Below are 21,204 nucleotides of genomic sequence, written 5' to 3' on the forward strand. Positions count from 1 at the left end.
AGCTAAGCTGGATTGAGGCACCTCTAAGGGTACTGTTCTAAATATATATAGGAATTTAGGCAGGATCAACATCTTAAGAAGATTGCATCTGCCGTAAAGCGAAAGATGGAGATTGTCCAACCTTGCCAATATTATTTTAACCGAATTAATTATAGGCAAAATGTTTAGATCTGGGATAGTGCTAACTTGTGATGTAATATATACACCCAGATATTTTGCAGACTGCACTATCGGAGCATCCGAGGGACCCATAGCTGCAGATTGAATAACTTGGGTCTTAGCAGCATTAAGTTTATAGCCAGAATAGGCTCCATACTGAGCTGCTATAGTTTTAACAGCCGTATAGGCAGACGAGACATCTGAAGTCAGAACGACAATGTCGTCGGCATAAGCTAAAACCTTATAATCCGTTGAATGAATCGTAACTGGATTGATATCTGGCGCTTTCTCAATTAAATATAAGAAAGGCTCTATATACAGCGCAAAGAGCAGAGGGGAACACGGGCAGCCCTGACGAGTGCCCCTTCCTACTGTGAATGGCTTAGAAACTAACCCAGAAACCGAGACAGTGGCTTTAGGGGTAATATACAAAGATTGGACTGCATGAATAAATTCAGGGCCCAAGCCCTGCCAACCAAGAACTGCCCAGAGAAATGGCCAGGCGACCCTGTCGAACGCTTTTTCAGCATCCAGCAGGATCGCCCCTACAGGTGATGATGTAGCCTGGGCCCAGTCCAATAAAGCCACTGCTCGAGATACATGATTTGCTGTATCTCTGCCTGGGATAAAACCATGCTGGCGTAACGAGACCAAAGGGGTGATTACAGCTGCTAGTCTAGATGACAAGATCTTGGCGAAGATTTTATTGTCAGAGTTTATAAGTGAAATAAGCCTAAATGAGGCAGGATCCAATTCAGATTTGTCTTTTTTCTTAAAAAGAATAATATTAGTCAAGGTCCAGGACTCAGGAATGCTTCCCAATTGTGCAGCCCTAAGAACTGAGAGAAGAGCCCGACGGGTCTCCTGAGTGAACACTTTATAAAACTCTAATGGGACTGCATCAGGGCCTGCTGCCTTGCCATTGGCCAGTGCTCTGATTGCTGTCTCAACCTCCTCCCACTCAATGGGGGCCGAGAGAACACTCTTCTGTTGATCGGTAGGTTGGGTAGTTGGAATATTTGCCAAAAAGGTTGCAGCATGCTGGTCTAAGTTTATGACGCCATTACTGACTTCATTGTATAGGTTTTTATAGAACTGCTGAAATACCTCAAGGATCCCTACTGGAGTCTCAATAAGCTGACCTTGTGGGTTCTGTATCTTAGTTACATAATTAGCCAGCCCCTTCTGCTGAAGTCTCTTTGCCATAACCCTACCTGACCGCTCTCCCATTTCGAACATCTCAGAGCGATATTGCATAACTTTTGCGGCTAGATCCTGACCAAAATACTCAAGGGTATTATCTGATCCAAGGGTATTATCTGATCACAATTTTCTTATTGTAGAATGTATTCTGCCACAGAGAGCACTAGAACTTAGGGCTTGGACGTTTGTAAGGAAACTGCTGACAGAGCAGGCTTATATAGAGCATATGAAATACTGGATCAGCGAATTTTTTGATTTCAATGTTGGCACAGCTTCTGAGAATGTAGTGTGGGATTCATTCAAGGCGGCCATGAGGGGCGAGACTAGGAGTTATTCCTTCTATCGTCGAAAAGTAGTCCAGCAACAAATTTATGAGCGATTGGCAGTGTTAAGCACAGTAGATAGTTATATACTCTTACACACATATACACTGCACAAGGTAAGTTCTTATCGGTTTATTGGGAGAGCTGCAGCTGTAGTGCCTGATAGTATTATCACAGTGGATTTCTTGCCGGTAATCGCTAATAACAGATTCAAAGTCCCCAGTGGATTGATTAGAGCTTACATCACGCAGCGGCAACATCTGACTCTCCTCCAGCACCTTGTGCCTCCAAATGCCGACGTCGGTTGGCGCCAGCACACGGGCCGTGAAACACAGCAGGGCTTCCACCGTGGCTGGACTGGCCGCAACATATCCAAAACAAAGAGTTGTCCCCTTAGTGAAAGCCTCACAGCACAAGGTAAGTCCTTAGCAGTTTATTGGGAGAGCTGCAGCTGCAAAGTGCAAACAAACATTCAAATTAATTGTCAATTCGCCGACGCGTTTCGCGCGCTGCGCGCACTTCTTCATGGGCTGACAAAGTGAAAACCGCAAGCAAGCAGGACACCTGTATTTCTTTACGATACTTGCCCATGTGGGCGGAGACAGTCCAACTGCCTGCTGGTTGCTGTAGTGCCTGATAGTATTATCACAGTGGATTTCTTGCGGGTAATCGCTAATAACAGATTCAAAGTCCCCAGTGGGTTGATGAGAGCTTACATCAGGGCAGCGGCACCATCTGGCTCTCCTCCCGCACCTTGTGCTTCCAAATGCCGACGTCGGTTGGCGCCAGCACACGGGCTGTGAAACAGAGCAGGGCTTCCACCGCGGCTGGACTGGCCGCAACATATCCAAAACAAAGAGTTGTCCCTTTAGTGAAAGCCTCACAGCACAAGGTAAGTTCTTAGCGGTTTATTGGGAGAGCTGCAGCTGCAAAGTGCAAACAAACATTCAAATTAATTGTCAATTCGCCGAAGCGTTTTGTGTGCTGCGCGCACTTCTTCATGGGCTGACAAAGTGAAAATCGCAAGCAAACAGGACACCTGTATTTCTTTATGATACTTGCCCATGTGGGCGGAGACAGTCCAACTGCCTTCTGGTTGCTGTAGTGCCTGATAGTATTATCACAGTGGATTTCTTGCTGGTAATCGCTAATAACGGATTCAAAGTCCCCAGTGGGTTGATGAGAGCTTACATCAGGGCAGCGGCACCATCTGACTCTCCTCCCGCACCTTGTGCCTCCAAATGCCGACGTCGGTTGGCGCCAGCACACGGGCCGTGAAACACAGCAGGGCTTCCACCGCGGCTGGACTGGCCGCAACATATCCAAAACAAAGAATTGTCCCCTTAGTGAAATCCTCACAGCACAAGGTAAGTTCTTAGCGGTTTATTGGGAGAGCTGCAGCTGCAAAGTGCAAACAAACATTCAAATTAATTGTCAATTTGCCGACGCGTTTCGTGCACTGCGCGCACTTCTTCATGGGCTGACAAAGTGAAAAACGCATATAATATATATATATATATATATATATATATTACCTACTGGCGAGTTAGGACCTAGTTTCCATAGGAAAAGCGTTTTTTGATTTGACAATAACTTTGGCGCCATTTGACGAATCTTCACGAAATTTTCAAAACTGGTGGGGCGCTCCTGTCTTTAAAGTTTCGGGGTGATTCATCCAGCCGAGAAAAAAGGGGGGGTCCCAAAACGCGTTTTCCCCATGTTATTTTCCATAGGAAACTTAAGACAAAGGTACAGCCCTAACTGCTGAACGGAATTACACCAAATTTGGCAAAAACGTAGATCTTGGTTCAGAAAGATCCCTTTTTGTTAAATGGTGTATATCCGTTCAGTAGTTCCTGAGAAATTAAAGAAATAAAAAGTTTTGATATATAATTTAATATATATTAGAGATGTCATCAGTGATGTCATCAGTGATGTCAGTGACCATGTCATGAATGATGTAATATGTGACGTCATCAGAAGTGCATTGCGGATGCGCGAGTTATAGTTAGCTGAACTAACTATAATGGGGGAATTTCTATGGTTTTGTACGAGAGAAATGTCCAACTAACTATAACGTCCCTAAAACCTGGTTTTTTCAGTGAATTTCTAAGGCTTCTTAAATGCTAATTTCTAACTATAACGTGCCTGAAACCTATGTTTTTTTCAGTGAATATATATATATACACACACACAAACTTGCAGGCAGGGTGCGCTGCTTCATGGTCACCCCCAAAATGGTGGGCATCCAGCAAAATTAAGTAACTGCAACATCGACAGTGGTCTCTGACTTTACTGATGCTTATTCTGAATGAAATCGATTTTGATTTATGTGGTGCATGATGATAACCCACATGCGAGTGAATTTTTTAAAATTAATAATAAAATGCAACCGTAGAACTCTAGCAAGTGTCTCTACCAAATTATTACCGGTATATCTCAAGGGAAGGGGCTAAGTGGCTCGAGTGCCTGGGTTATTTGAGGGTGTTACCCGCATTTAAAAGTACTCACCCACAAAGCCTAAAAAGTACAATTTTCACTTGCAATTACAGACAAGATTGCTAGAGGTGGCTAAGATGGATGGGTACACTGCTGTTAACCCCATAGTACTGTTTTTTCATAAATCATCAGTAAAGAGACAGGAAGGGGTGGAACTGGGCATCCTCACACTTGCCAGCTCAGGGCAGTGCTGGAGTGAGGTACTCTGCTGTTGCTTATTGGCACTTACAAGTGACTACTGAAAGGGGAACTTGCCTGCCATTATGTGACCACACTCAGCTGATCCTCTCACTCACCAAGGACTCAGCCAGTGTCATAACCAACTTCTCCAATGCCAAGACCTATGTAGCCGAATGGATGCGAGACAACTGCCTCCAACTCAACTTGGACAAAGCTAAAGTACTGATCTTCTGGAAGAACATCTCCGCATGAGGCCACAGCTGGTGGCCTGCACAACTCGGGCAAGCGTGAGGCAGCTGCTCAGCTGGGGCAGAAGAAGGAAAGGAAGAATTGGGAGCAAAATATAAAGAGGGCATGTGGGGTGAATTGTTAGGTAGGATCTGAGGGCACATTACTTAACTCAGGAAGAGGCTCTATGCTCTCCTTCTCCTTTCTACTTTGTAGAAACTTAGTGGTTGATTTATTCCTTAGTGGTCTTTACTCTGTCCATCATTACGTCCGCCACTCTGATGGACAGAAGACTAACATATTTCGAGTTTGCCTCCTTCCCAACAGTAATCACTGTGTTTTGTCCACAGCTGCTGTCTTATAGACTGCCAAACACAAAACATTTCTGTTTTTAGATATAAAAAATGGATGTCTCCACACCCTGAGAGTTTTCTCTCTGGATATGAGGGCAGTCTGTACTACACAGCGTGGGTGGTCTAATGCCCTTTCTCCGCCTGCCCCAACTCTTTAGGGCCGTCGGAATAAGTTTTCTAATGGCAGAGCCAGAGGGGGAACTGCCATCGGAAAACTGAGGATCGGACAAACTCAAAATAGAGGGGAAAGCCCAAGGGTTTGGTGAATAGGGTACTCCGTTACATTTGTGACAGAGAACAATTTCCACCGCAATTAAATATGAACACCTCCAATACTCATTTCACACACCACTTTGTATTTGACAGACTGATCAACACTTAGCTCTTCATAATTGATTCTCAAAACACACCTGTCATTCTTCACTTCCTCTCCATCTGACGTTTCACCCCCTTCACTCTCCAGTACACACTTCACTTGGGGAACTGCACACCTTCTCTTGGATACTCTGAAATTATGTCCAATAATGCCACAATAAGAGCATTTTTGTTTTAAAGCTGGACATGATTTCTCATGAGTTAGGTGACTATTACTACAACAAGAAGCCAGAATCCTTGGCTGTGGTGAATGCAGACTGCATAGTTTTCTTATATTTTTCTTTGTGTAGAATGTTCATAAAATTGTCATTTCCTTTCATAAAAAAGTTCCTTTCATCAGAAACTGTGTGTACAGATTCCTTAATAAATATATTCAACAAAGCTAATTTGGCCATAGCTATAATTTCCTGTAAGGGTTAGTCTCTATTTACCCATAATTTTTCCATAAGACATATGCTATTATAGTGTATAACAGTTTAGTCCTGAATAAATTCATCATGCAAAGTACCACATATGTAAGGAATACTTAGTTTAAAAAGAAAAAAAAACATTCACATAGTCACCAGTTGGTGGGGTATCACCTTATTTACACTGAAAAATATTGGACCTATCCACCACTACGTACACAGAGGTAGAAAAATACTAATACACTTTATGAATTGTATTTTTAAACATATCAGTTTCTTCTGAGGTACAAGGTTTTTTTCTCAATGTGATTGTAGATGCTGAGACCCTCAGATCCTAAGGTATGCTAATGTTTTTTTTTCTTTTTAATTGACAAAAACTTCTCATCCAAAATTGTGGAAACATAGGGGCATATTTACAAGCCCCTATTGCCACAGGACCGTCACGTTTAAAGATGTTCCTGTGGTGAATGGGGCATTCTGCAGAACACATAGAAACAGCGAAAGCCATGAATAATTGTTTATGTGCAGGAAGGGACACCTTCCTGCACATAAACAATAATTCCCTCAATGCAGGCACCCTTGCACTGTAGTGCAAGGGTGCCTGCGTTGGCGCCAGGCAGCTGAGTTTAGCGCCAACGCAGGGAGAAACGCATGGGTGCACCGTATTATTATAAATACGGTGCATCCCTGCATTTCTAAAGTGATGGAGCACGGCGTTAGCTATTTTGGAGCTTTTGTTGTGAATATGCCCCATAAGTCATAAAATATTATCTCCGCTCTGGCCATTTCATAACTAGTTCTCCCGGACCAGGTAGGAATGCCTGAGGAGTGAGACAAAAGGTCTGTGCTGCACACATGATGTAAATTTACTCTGGCAGCAACTGGTACTTATTTTGTTCCACCATCACAGGATTGTAGGGTGGTGGCAATGAGAAATACACATACATATGAGGACCCCCTTCAAATATACTTTTAGGTCTGGGAGAAAAGGGGAAAATAATCAAAAGCAAGCTCAACACCTCCCAATTGACCTATATTTCTATTGCTACGGCTAGATCAGCTCAATTGGGCCATGTACATGAGAGACAAAACTCAAAGCATTATAATATTTTTTTATTAGACCATTATTTTTATTTTTTCATTTGATCATTTCATTTTTTTATCAAAAAAGGTTAAAAACATACATTATATTCAAAGTATTAATTCCTTGTTTCCGTTTTCATTTGCAAAAATAAAATGTTATACATTTGATATTTTTACAAGGAGAAAACAATCATTATAGATCAATTAATTTACATGAAATGTCTTTTTTGACAACCCCAGTGTATTGACCCATCAACATATGCTATCCTCTAACACACACATGCATTCTTATTCATACTCCACAACATATCATACCCTACCGAGATCACATACACTAAATGGTCATACAAGAGACAGATGTTGTTAAGTCTTTGTGACCGTGTTGCAGGCCGGGTATAGCATAGAATGGTCAACGCAAGTTTCGGTGGTATAAGAAAATATGTGACCACTTTCTTCAGGACCACCAATAAAAACGATTGTAGGCAAGTGGTTGGGGTATATGAGTTGAATATGTGATTCGTATAAACAAATGGATGAATCACACCAGAATAATGAGGTTACGTCCGTGTTTACAAGAACCTAATAAAATAATGGCACATCAATCGACCCTGTATTCTTATAGATATGGGGTTAAGGATATATCTTGTTCTTTGCTTGTTTCTTTGTTTCCACACCGGTTTGAGTTATAAAAGGTTCACATTGAGCTCCAGCTGAGTAATTTAAAACATCCCGAAGACCTATATGTTATCCTGACGTGGTTTTGGTGGACCGGGACCAAGACAAAGGTTTCATGTAAATGAATTGATCTATAGTGATTGTTTTCTCCTTGTAAAAATATCAAATATATAACATTTTCGCAAATGAAAATGGAAACAAGGAATGAATACTTTGAATATAATTTATGTTTTTAACCTTTTTTGATAAAAAATGAAATGATCAAATGAAAATAAAAAAAAGAAAAATAATGGTCTAATAAAAAAATATTATAATGCTGTGAATTTTGTCTCTCATGTAAATGGCCCAATTGAGCTCATCTAGCCTTAGCAAAAGAAATATAGGTCAAGTGGGAGGTGTTGAGCTTGCTTGTGACAATGAGAAATTACCACAATTGTTGCTACTAAAACCTACAATTGATTACCAAAACGTCAGACAGGCGATCGTCATTCAACTCCCTATCGATGACGATCTGAGGAAAACAAGTAAGTTGGGACTTTGGGGGCACATTTCGGGACCTGGCCCCGTCCCCTTTAATGTGCTTGTTACAAATACGTAGGGAGCAACCTTTGCGTCATGAGCACAACGTGACTAGGTGATGATGCGCTGGACAGCTGCCCAGCGCATGAGGATAACCATTGTAGAAGAACATAGGAGTCGCATGAAATTAACTGCAAATGCTTCACAGCAAGCTTGAACCCTTGCAGCTCTGAATTTCGTTATGCAAATTCACATGTACATTTTTCATTAGTGCGCCATCAATACCAGCAAGACAAAATAAATGTGAGGCTCCATGCAGAACAGCTGCACAGCACAGTGGGGACCATCAGCTCATAGAAAACTCCTCAATGTGTTTTACAGGCCAGCTCATCGCTAAATTGTAATGATGAGTTGAAGAACAAGTAAGTTAATGTCAGGATTTATTGAAGGAAAGCTCAAACAAGGACACCGCTCATTGGAATTGCCTTCACAACTGTTCTAGGTGAAATCCCTTCCTACTCCAATTCTAGAATCAGAATTGCAAAAACGTGCAAACAGAAGTGTATACACAAGTTCTCCACACTAAACTACTCCATTCAGGAAACAGCAAATACCATGACTGCGGAACAACGCGTTGCCTTTGCAATGCGGGCAGAACAACAAACGCGTCTGACCCACGCATTCAATTTACAACGAAAGTAGTTAAAACAAAATGCATTAGCTAAAGCGGCGCCGGACATTAAAGTCCAAAGCTTTCCCTACTGTTGCAGGGACTGGAGTTGGCATAGTAAATTATACGATTTCAAAGTCCAGCGCCCCCCTAAGGCAAGTCATTGTAATGACGCGTTGTAAATGGAATGCCTGGTTCTGACACATTTGTTGTTCCATCCGCGTTGTTAAGGGAACGCATGGGAAAAGAAAGCGTGTTTGTGTCATACAAATCGCCATTCTGCATAAATAACTCTTAATGGGGGAGAAAGAGAAGTTCTTTCCTCATCTAAAGGCCCTTTGTAATCTAGAACCTGCCCTGTTGCTGATGGTCAGGATCCGCTCTTCTCACTGACACCATGTAAAACACACCAGCAGTGTCCTTCCAAGGGAGGCTGGGTTCATGCTATACAAATAACACATATATAATACAAGGGATATACGTGTGTACATGTACTTGCTCTTTTAACTTTTCAGAGCTGAGTCAACTTTGTTGGTGTAATTTGGTGAATTATTAATTGTCAGCTCATGCATGTGTTCCTTTTAGTCTTCAGAGGCAACTACTGTCCACTAACGGTTGACAGCACCCCCCTTGTCTCATGCACATGAATTGAAAACATTGGACACAGACCAAAAAAATAGACAAAATGCAAATTTAATTGAACTTCTGGAATATACACAACAGTAAAATAGAACTAGAATTGCATAGGAGCTGTAACACTAGGTTATGTCTCTAGTCAAACAGTGGACTTGGTGGTATTTCTAAATGTGTGAGGCTTCAGCCTTATTTCAACAGTGGGAGTTATTTTTGTGGAAATTCAACAAGTAACAATCAGTTCAAATTTATTGACGCATACCTTGAAAAGAAATAGAACAAAGCACATAAATTAGACAAATGTAGTGGTTTATGGATGGTGACATTTTAAAACTCTTGTTTATGTTGTCTCTATGTTTTAACATATAATTTCTAAATGTAGTAAGGTATAGCCGAGTATGTATTAATAAAGCCCTTCCTGCACCTGCAGCAGCAGATGGTGAGAACTGTCTGCCATGGTTAATTTCTCCTTATTTGTGCAGGAACATCAGGATGTGGCGTAGACCTCCTGTGCGGACGGAAGGCCGCAGGCATGCCTTAATTCTCTCTCCCCACTACAGTGGGACCAGGAGTACCGAACTGGGCGGTGGTGAACAAGGATGAGCAAGCAAACCAAAGCACAGGTGTGGTAACACTAAGCTGAGCAAAGACGAAGAAGGCGCCTGCGTGGGGTGTCTGACCAGTTCATCTTCAAATGATCCACATCCCCAAACACTTGGTCTATGTGCCGACACTAGATCAGAATTCCAAATACTAGATCGGCATTCCAAAGACTAGATCAGTACACCAGACACTAGATACATGTGCTACACACTAGATCAGTGTGCCAGACACAGGATCACTGTGCCAGACACTAGATCAGAATACCAAATACTAGATCAGTGTGCCAAAGCTTAGATCAGTGTGCCAGACACTAGACGAGTGATACTCAAAGTAGGGCCCAGGGGCCGATTGCGGCCTCCTTGACCTTTACATGCGGCCCCCTGGTAAACAGCAGCACCATCTGGTGAGTGCTAATATTCAGATTTTCTTTTTTTTTTTTAAACGGACAAGCATTTATAACAAGCAGATAAATGCTTGCCCATTTATTTAACATGTTCTAAGACCTCCTTGCATATTCCCTGACCTACCCAGACCCCCTACCGCCACCATGCTGGCACCAGTGCGGCCCTCGGTCACACCACAAACATTGTGGCCCCTGGGCAAATGTTTGAGTACCCATGCGCTAGACTGTGTGCCAAGCACTTCTTTAATTGAGGCATACATGAAGTTGGTGCGGGGTGCACTAATGCTAGGGCAAACAAGATGGGATCTAAATCAAGAGAATTGCACCAGCCAAGACATTCCAGGCAACCGAGTCAAACATTACTCACACGAGGACACACAATCTAACCGCTCAAGCATCCCTATATGCTTCAACACATTCAGCATAGTAAAGACAGGATGTAATCTGAACCCATTGGTGTTACCTATCTCAACAGGCTGCACAGTGCACTGGTCCCTGAGGCCTCCTGGACACTGGGTGCACCCTATGGATAGGGAAAGTGGGAAGGATAATGTTACTTACCCAGTAAGCCTCTGTTCTTGGCATGTAGAGCTGTAGATTCAAATGCTTTGCAGACTCCTGCCATCTAGTGTTGGGTCCGGATGTTTGCAAGTTGTTTTTCTTCTAAGAAGTCTTTCGAGTCCAGAGGTAAGGTGACTCCTCCTTTCAGTGATAGTGCGCATGGGCATCGACTCCATTGTTGGATTGTTTCCCCACAGAAGGTGAGAATGGAGTTAGTAAGTGTAGAATAGAGATGTCTATGCGTATGTATGTAAAGTGAAAACTGCAACAACTATTGGTGCCCGGGGAGGCGGGTGGGCACATGTGAATCTACAGCTCTACATGCCAAGAACAGATGCTTACTGGGTAAGTAACATTATCCGATTGAGGCATGTGATCTGTAGATCTCATGCTTTGCATAGACTATACAGAAGTATACTCCCAAAGCGTTGGCTAACCTGTAGTTGTTGTAATTGTTTGGAACAGTGTTTTAAGTACTGCCTGGCCTACATTAGCTTGTTGCCTCGCTAACACATCTACACAATAGTGCTTGGTGAATGTGTGTGGTGTAGACCATGTTGCTGCCTTACAGATGTCAGCTAGTGGAATATTCCCTAAGAAGGCTATAGTAGCCCCTATATTGTGAGTGGAATGCGCTCTGTGGGTATTAGCAAAGTTATTTTTGCTTGCTTTCAGATAACATGTCTAGATACATTTCACGATCCATCTTGCAATACCTGATTTAGATAAGGGATTGCCTTTGTGTGGTGGCAAAAAAGCAACAAAAAGATTCTTTGTTTTGCGGAATTCTTTTGTTCTTTCTGCATAATATAGTAGAGATCTTCTAACATCAAGTGTGTGTAGAGCTCGTTCTGCTACAGAATCAGGTTGAGAAAAGAACACAGGTAACTCAACTGATTGATTGATATGAAAAGCGGAAACTACTTTAGGAAGAAATTTAGGATTGGTTTGAAGAACCACTCGGTCTTTGAGCAGCTTGTATAGTTAATGCCTGGAGTTCACCAACTCTCCTTAGTGATGTGATTGCGATGAGAAAAGCAACCTTCCATGAGAGGAACTGTAATTGACACCTATGCATTGGTTCAAATGGTGGACCCATTAGCCTTGTAAGGACAATGTTTAGGTTCCATACTGGTGCAGGTGGGACTCTTGGTAGTATCACTCTTTGTAATCCTTCCATATAGGCTTTAATCACTGGTACTATGAATAGAGGTAAGTGTTGTCTGTTTTGTAAGTATGCAGCAACTGCTGCTAGATGTAAGCGAATGGATGTATAGGCTAGTCCAGATTTGATGTAAATGTAATAGATAGCAGATGATGGTCTGCACAGAAGCATCATGAAGGATTAATATTGTTACTGCTACAATAGATAACAAACCGTTTCCATTTTGCTGCATAACATGCCCTAGTAGTAGGCTTTCTAGACTCTTTTAGGGTATTCATACAGTCTGGTGGTAGTTGTAAATAATCAAACTCTATGACTTCAGGAGCCAGATCGCCAGGTTCAGTTCTTTGGGATTTGGATGCCTGATTTCTCCATGGCTCTGAGTGAGGAGACTGGCGGAACTACTGACAGCTGCAGGAGGGTGGTGAACCAAGGTTGACGTGCCCATGTGGGAGCAATCAGAATCAGTGTGAGGGATGCTTGCCTGAGCTTCTGAACTACCAACAGAATGAGTGGAAGAGGCGGAAAAGCATAAGCAAATATCCCTGATCAGTTCATCCATAGGGCATTGCCTTTGGAGAGTGGGTGTGGGAACCTGGAGGCAAAGCTTGGGCATTTTGCGTTTTGGGCTGTGGTGAATAGGTCTATGTGAGGAAATCCCCATTCCTGAAAGTAGGGGATTAGAACCTGAGGATGAAGTTCCCACTAGTGGATTTGCTGCTTCTGTCTGCTGAGAAGGTCTGCAATCTGATTGTTTACTTATGGAAGATGCTCTGCCAAGAGATACATTTTGAGGTCTATAGCCCATTTCCAAATGGCTTGTGCTAGGCACCACAGTTGGAGAGAGTGTCCCCCCTCCCGTTTTTGTATATAGTACATAGCAGTCATGTTGTCAGTGCGGACTAGGACAGCTTTGCCTACGAGGCGAATTTGAAAGGCTTTGAGCGCTAGAAACACTGCTAGTAGTTTTAGGTGATTTATATGGAAACATTTGTGCTTTAGACTCCATAATCCTTGGATTGTGTGATGGATTAAGTGAGCACCCCAACCAGTGAGCGATGCATCTGTTGAACAGGGTAGATGAAGGGCCGCCCTTTAGATACATTTTGTGGGTTCTACCACTGTAGAGAGCGATGGGTGCGGCCATCTACCAACACTGGATCGGTCAAATGACCCTGCGACTGGTTCCACTGACTTGTTAACCATTCTTGAAGGGGATGCATGTGAAGTATTGCATGGGGAACAATCAGGATGCAAGACACCATCATTCCTAGCAGTTGCGTGAAGAGTCTTGCTGATAATGATTGGTTGGGCTGAAATTAAGTGAGAAGAGACTGAATACTGAAAATTCTGGCTGGGAGAGGCTAGAGCTCTTTGAGTGTTTATAACATAGCATAACGTGTATTTATAAAGCGCACGTTCACCTGTAGGTATCTTGGCACTGAATAACAGATGTTTCTTGTGATGAAAGGCTGAGTGGACCCGCCAGGATTTGAACCTGTGACCACGAGGTTGAACACAGGCCCCTTCAGTGGATGCATTAGTCCACTGAGCCACCAGACCTGGTTTATGGTAGCTCCCAGATAAGTCTGTGTGCTGGAAGGCTGCAGATGGGACATCAACATATTCACTGTAAACCCTAGTTGGTGTAGTAAGTAAATTGTGGCTTGAGTGGGTTGGAGACACTTTTGGTAAGTGCTGGCTTTGATGAGCCAGTCGTCCAAGTATGGGAAGACATGGATGCGCTGTCTTAGATGAGCTGTGACTATTGCCAGGCATTTGGTAAATACTCTGGGAGCAGTGGTGACTCCAAACCGTAGTAATTTGAATTCGTAATGTTGAACCGCTAACCTGAGATGTTTGCAATGAGCAGGGTAAATTGGAACATGGAAATATACGTCTTTTAAGTCTAGAGTAGACATACAGTCACCCTATTGTAAAAGTGGGAGCACTTGTTGAAGTGTTACCATGTGGAAATGTTCTGAAAGTATGTAGTGGTTTCATTCTTTGAGGTGTAGAATAGGTCTCAAGGAGCGGTCCTTTTTAGGGATTAGAGAATACAGGGAGGACACGCCTGATCCTTGCTATTGTAACGGTACAGGCTCTATGGCTCCTTTTAGCAAGAGAGACTAGGCTTCCTGTTTCAGCAGGTGTAAATATTCTGGCAACATTTTGTGAGAACGAGGTGGAATGTTTGGAGGATTGGTGGTAAGCTCCAGGCAATAACCATGCTGGATAACTCTTAACACCCATTTGTCTGTAGTTATGATTGTCAAATGGGGAGGAATTGTAGAAGACGTCCCCAGACAGGTGTTAAATGATCTGAGGAAAGGATAGGTAAGTCACTGCTTGTTAGGGGAAGGAAAATTACGTGGTGTGGAACCCTTGCCACTACCTTTGCTATTGTTTCCTCTTTATCCTCCTCCTGTAAAAAAGCCTCTTGAGGAGGAAGATTGTTGCCTTTGTTTGAGGCAGCATTATTGTCTAAGGATGTGGTCTTGGACCCCCCACGGGAGAAGGAACGACGGAAGGAGCCACAATTTGCAGTAGACTGTAGGGCTCTCATTGATTTAGCTACCTCAGTTTCTTTCTTCATTTTCTCCATTACCTGATCTACTTCGGGCCCGAAGAGATGCTTTTTATCAAACTGAGTATTTAAGATGGATTGTTGGACTTCAGGTTTATAACCAGAAATCCTTAACCAGGCGTGCCTCCTGAGTAACACACTAGTGTTAATCTCTCGATCTGAGGTGTCAGCAGCATGTAAAGCACATCTAATAGAGGAATTGGAGATGAGCTTTTCTTCTTGTACTAAGTCTTGAGCTTTAGCTTTGTGCTCATCTGAGAGATATTGTGGCAATTGCTCCATTTCATACCAATGCTTTCTATCATCCCTGGCTAATAGGGCCTGGGTGATGGCAATGCGCCAATGATTCGCTGCCTGGGCAGCTACTCGTTTACCAGAAGCATCTAAATTTTGACTCTTTATCCGGAGGGGGGGCATCGCCGAGGTTTGTGAATTGGCCCATTTACGGGCATTAGAGACAACCAGAGAGTCTAATGGTAACTGTCCCTTAATAAAGACCAGATCAGATGGAGCAGACTTATATTGTTTGTCTATTCAGGGACTGAGAATATGAGCACGAACAGGGTCTTTGACTATATCATCGGCTTGTCTCATCATACCTTTGAGCATAGGGAGAGTCTGACTAGATCTGTGTCTACTACTCAAAGTTTCAAACAAGAATCTTTCTCTAGGGATTCTTTATGTAATTGTACTCAGTGATATTCTGCAGCTCTAGCAAGTAATTCTAAATACCCTACATTGTCATCAGGAGGGGAAGGTTTTGCAGCACAAAGGTCTGGGTCATTGTCTGTAGGTGAATCAGTATTGCAGTCTTTCCAGGGATCTATAGGTAAATGAGTATCTCCATCCTCTTCATCATCATCATCAGGCTGTGGTAGTGGAGAGTTAGTTGGTGTGATACGTAAATGTTCTAATGCTGGAGCATGTGGTGAATGTGTAGGGGAACGTGGTGGAGGAGGAGGAGATGGGTTATTACCGACATTCTTCCTCTTTAATGTATGTCCTCGGACTCAAGTTTGCGCTTCTGAGGCAGTTTAGTAAGAAGATGTCCTGTATTAGGATTAATGTAATGCTCCTTTTGTTTTGGGTCCAATTTGGGAGGTGGGATGTCAAAAATCGGATCCTACAGTTGCGAAGAAGCATTTTTCAGCTTCAGCACCGAGGACTTCGGTGCCGGGGTGGAATGACTTTTCAGCACAGAAGATTTGGCTTCTGAAGCTGTTTCCGATTTCGGCGTCGAGGGTTTTGGCTCCGAAGCGGTCTTTGGCTTCAAACCCGAAGGTTTCGGCTCAGTGCCTGACTTTGGCCAACTCAATCCCAAGCCGGAAAGCTTAACGATGTGTTTCAGTGCCGAGCCGAGAGGCAGGGCTTTAGAAACATCTTCCCAGTGCCGACAGTGGCCCGGAGATGGAGCCAAAGTCTTTTATTTGGCCTGAATTGGACTTCGGGGAAGGGCTGTTTGGTACTAAAGGGACGTTGACCTTGCGGTATGTCTTCCATCTCGGAGTCCGATTTCGGAATAGATACAGGTTCTTCCTGCTTCTCTTCGGCCCCTTGTGCATCGAATTCTTTCTTCTCGGATCGTTCACCGAAGATGTCCGGTGTGTATTCGATGTTCTGGCTTTGCATTTGACAACGTCGGGTCCGACGATTGCGGAGCGTTTGCTTCAATCAAAATGATCTGCACACGTCACAGTCCTATTCATTGTGCTCCAGAGATAAGCACAAGTTGCACACTTCGTGCAAGTCGGTGCGCGGATACTTTGCGTGGCACGAAGACAAAATTTGAATGGAGTCCGTTCCATCGACTGCGAGGTGGACCAACGCGGTTAGGCCCGATGGCCACCCACGAGTCTTCCAATTGAAATAGAAATGTTCTTAAACTGATACGATATGCTGAGAAGTCAGATACGCGTATGAAACAATACCGATGCGGGTAGAGTGGATTGCGCACCGAGGGGAAACCGAAGAATGGTTTCGAACCAGAGCGCAATAATACACATCCGAACCCAGTGGAGGAAAAAACAATCTAACAATGAAGTTGATGCCCATGTGCACTATCACCAAAAGGAGGAGTCACCTTACCTTGTGACTGGAAAGACGTCTTCGAAGAAAAACAACTTGAAAACATCCAGACCCAACACTAGATGGCAGGACTATGCAAAGCATGTGATCTACAACTCACATGCCTCGAACATAATATTACAGGGGCAACAGTATAGGTCTGTGGATCACTACTAGGAATACATTCCTCCCTTTCCCTCCCTAAGGAGCCATCATGAGAAATGGGTTCCCTGTGATGCCTTGTCCAAGGGAATTTAGGCATCAAATCCTGGCCTTAGTGCATTCGAACTTTAATTTAAAAAGTAAAAGCCCCGCCCTGGTATTGTACCTTGGGATCTGTCTCAGTCAGGGCCAGACATTTGGGTTCCCTACTTAAATAGGCTTAGTGATACCATAGCTAGCAGGAAGGAGATCCCGGAGTCGTGGCATGGTGCCATTATAGTTCCAATTTATAAGAAGGGGAAAAAAAGACAGTCCTGCAAATGATAGGCCACTCAGCTTTATTGATAACACACAGAAGATATTCTAGATGCGAGTACTAGTTCAGTTGCAGGATTGGATGGTTGAAAATCAGGTCATATCAAGTTTCCAGGCATGTTTCTGTAAGAAGACAGACACTATCAATCAGGTGTTCACTTTATGACCATCTGCTGGAAATATATTTCTATCAACAAGAATCATTTTAGTATGTGTTATACAGTGTTCCTTACTAGTTATTTTACAAATGTTACATTTTGTTTTATTTTTCATCAGGGCAAGAGCGCTAATGATTTTGACTGTCTTCTGTATATCACTGCTGCTGTCTTGAATTGTTGAATTTGTACTATCGAATCATGAATCTTGCATACCCAGTCGACTGAGTGCTGGACCTGGGATCGTTTTGCCAAAGTTGCACATGTCACTTTACAAATGCTTGAATTTTGCACAAGGTTAATGAATTTATACAAGTGCTGTTGGCTAGATCTGCTGAATCCGCAGTATCGAATTAGGATTTTGTGCACCCAAGTTGGTTGAGTTTTAGACTTGGGACTTCGTCAAAGTTGCACTTGACACTTTTTAACGCCTGAATTGTGTAACCCCAGCCAAGTGTGCCTTGGATTTGTGCATCTTTTGCACCTGTTTCTGAAGCCCAAGTTATTTTAAGTTGATTATCTTTGTGTCTACTCATATGTGGTATACTGGACTGTCCTATTTTTGTTTATTTATATTCTGATATTATTTTATTTTAAGGTCTTTTATTTGTATGTAATTTTAAGGTTGTTTATGACCGTAATAGAGTATTACTACTACTACATTCAGACTTCTGCAGACGAGGTAAGAGGCAAGCCGAAAGGTAATGCTGGACACGTCTCGGTTGGTGGCTCTAAGAATGACCTACATGCTTACTGTTCTTTTCTTATGGCCCTTGGTGCATTGTCGCTTGCCAGGTCCAGGGACATTCTGCCCTGAAAAACTGGAAAGGGTCTTCTGCCGCACTCTCCATTGTGGTAACCAGCCTTGATGCTCCGACACACTTACATTTGACTTTTACATGTCTGGTCTTTTTCACCTGCCTCAAAAAATGGGAAGATTTATGGAATGAACAGATTACAAAATGTAGAAGATTCTAAGTTGAATCTCAACACAAACATCTCAACTAGCTGACCAACTTCCTAACAGAGCACAAAACTAGATTCCCTAGAAGGATTGATCCAGCCCTAACATCCCATTTCACCCTGCTAGATCTCAGCAGTGTGTCCATAAACTCTGGTACCATCTGTTCCTCTGGTGTACAGTGAGGGCCACAAAGGAGGACTAATGTTCCTGTCACTACTTGGCTAAGACCCAAGTGGTTTAGCCTTCAGTGGGGAACAGGGCGGGCTTTCAATCCTAAGCGTGGGTGTGTGCAACCATTCTCATGCGCAGTACCATTCAGCCAACATTGACAGTCCAGAAATTCGGCATTGACACAGCTCTTCACCCAAATGCACCACAAACACAGGGAGTGTGGTTGGCCCTAAGACCACCTTAACTCCCTACATAAGGGTGAAAAGGGCACCTTCACAAAAGAGCCATGGAACTTACCTGAAAGGAAAGGTCCCTTCTTCCCTCTTCCATTCTTCTGCTCCTCCAGCAGGTAAGGTGATAAGGCATAAGAGGAGACATCTGAGACCTGAGCTGGGTTGTGTGCTGGAAAAATAAAATACCCAGATGTGCTATGAAAATACCACTACCTCAGATGGAGCTTTTGAGGCATTCCTGGAGTTTTTCACTTCTTTGATCGAGTTGTCACGGTCATTCTTCCTATGTGAAAAGGCAGCTAATTACACCTCATATTTGTTCAGGCAAAAAAAGGTGTTAAATCAGTTTGGAAAACTTTTTCATAGTAGCAATATTTTAGGACATTTCCCTTTTATTTTGTTTATAAGATATTACCAGAGTCTGCAGTGTATGTCAATGGTACTACAAACACTTTCCATCGAAGCAGGAGGACCCCTTCAGCTACACCTAACTGCATTGTGGCTGACAGAGATACTAGCACCTACTTTTTCCTTCCCCCACCAGCCCCCACTCCCAAATACCCACACCACACTCATACACATTATTTGTACGTCAACCCTTGTGAAACTAGAGTGTTTCAAAATCTCCAGAAGGTCTCACTGTCTGAGTTGCACTCACCATTGCAAAGGGTAAAGCAATAGTGCTGCTGAGCTGTATTTTTTGGGGGGAAATAAGCTTGTACTTGGATTAGCTGGACATAACATAGTGTTTGAACTCATAACAACTGTCCAATATGGAGAGAATTCCAAAAACAAGGTGCAGACTTATTGACTCTCACCTCTCAGTCTCCAAACGTTAAGTGCAATGGGACGGCCAAGGTGGACAAAGCCACCAGGAAGGGGTCCAAAGGTCATCAACTGAAAGATTTCATATGTGTGCTTAGCTGCCACTCTTGGATGTGTCTCATTTAAAACATGCAAGCCGGAGTTAGGAACAGTGGAAGCAAACTAATTGCATGTTCCTGTGGTGAGGGTGATCTGCAGTTGTATGATGTATGCATCGAAGCTGCCTTCAAGGAGACCAATGTGACCTCCTCTTTGTTTAGTTGAAGATGAACTCCAGGTAACCAACAGAATGATTACGTTTTCACGATTTTGGCAAAACGAGAATGGTGCACCAGTTGAGTGTTGATTTCGATGTGTAAAAGTCTGGCAAAGTAATGGGCGCCATCAAAACTGGCCGGTGGTGAGACCATGCTCCAAGGTTTCAGACTTACACATTTCTCACTCTTATGTTTTCAGGTCTCTTGGAGGTCCACGTGTTCTTGCTTTTTGTGTCTCTTAAGACTGAGCACAGTAGCTCCTTAGTATTAAGCTGCTTAGAGTGGGTTTGGAGTTCTCATTCTTTCTCCCCACTTGTTCATGGTTCATGGACCAAAAAGAGAAACAAAAGCCTTAAATTGGAGTCTGTCAAACACCATCTAGAGATGTACTCTTGTAGGAATGGCTGCTTCTGAGCAGGCAGGGGTCTGCTCTACCCCCCTCCATGGCAAGTTATCTTACTTACAAATGAAACGCTTAGTTCAGTGATTTATCCACCACTCGCTCTCTTTTGCAGAACATGGCTCATGTTGCTCAACCTTGAGTCTTCATCTGTGATACGCCCTTGCAACTTTCTGATCCCTGAAATGCAGACATTTTCAGGGTTGGCAATGATGTATAAGAGTATACGTCTGACATCTGGACGGTTCTGTTTAGCAATGCTATCTTCACCAAGAGTGTATACAAATACCAAAGTTAAAGCAGCTTAAAGTAAAAATGAAAGATTAAGTTGCAACTGCCGTCTTCTCTAGTTTTTTTGATTTCAAGAGCTAGTGCTCTCCAAAAAATCTAGAAGTTTGTCTTTGAGCCAGTTCTGGTAAAATCCTATGGAAAATATGGAGATGTTGGAGTATTGGAGCACCAGAAGCAGTAGTATTTTAAATTGGGACTGGAGTGGAAGATGATTTTGACATAGTTGGCATCAACGAACTCCGAAGTGAACCGGCATTCTTAAAATTACCTGAAAGAGGCCAAAGAAAGAAAATTGAGTGAGCCTGGTGGAGAGAGCAAAAGAAGAAAGAGAGGACAGGGATATTGCAAATGAGGAGTACAAGTGAGTGAAAGAGGCTTAATGAGAGAAGATAATTGGATGAGAGTAAAGAAGGAGAAAAAGGGAAGGGGAATGAGTGAGAGAGAGAATGAGAAAATGAATTAATTGCAGGAGGAAGACAATCAGATGAAAAGAAAGCAATGGGTACAGGACATTCAAAGTGAGTGTTATGTTTAACTTTTGAATAGTACTCAATACACCCAATTACTTGCTGAATCATGGGTGCTCAAAAGTTAAATGAAAATGAATGAAAGATTATTCCAAGACATTAAGACAAGAAAGAGAAAGCAGGGCCAACCATGCACTCTAGAATAATGAGTAGTCTATCGACTGCAGTCGACCACTGTTTAGAGAACACAAGTGGCAGTATTTGCTCACGAGGA

The 21,204-nt window shown here is 43.0% G+C and overlaps 1 protein-coding gene across 7 annotated transcripts in view; it reads right to left on the reverse strand.

The window, feature by feature from the left end:
* The window catches only part of IL34 (interleukin 34), an 851,078-nt gene that overhangs the window by 338,221 nt on the left and 491,653 nt on the right, over window positions 1-21,204 (reverse strand). For 2 of the 7 annotated variants that reach the window (XM_085639842.1, XM_085639841.1), the window contains exon 6: window positions 19,062-20,731. The exons of the other annotated variants lie outside the window; for them this stretch is intronic. In XM_085639842.1, the coding sequence (XP_085495968.1) occupies window positions 20,649-20,731 (83 nt within the window). In that variant the 3' untranslated portion in view covers window positions 19,062-20,648. Of the gene's footprint in view, window positions 1-19,061; window positions 20,732-21,204 lie in introns of those variants that run through there. 7 annotated transcript variants of the gene reach the window in all.

Source organism: Triturus cristatus, chromosome 12 (assembly GCF_964204655.1).
Source record: "Triturus cristatus chromosome 12, aTriCri1.1, whole genome shotgun sequence".
In the NCBI taxonomy this organism is placed as follows: domain Eukaryota; kingdom Metazoa; phylum Chordata; class Amphibia; order Caudata; family Salamandridae; genus Triturus; species Triturus cristatus.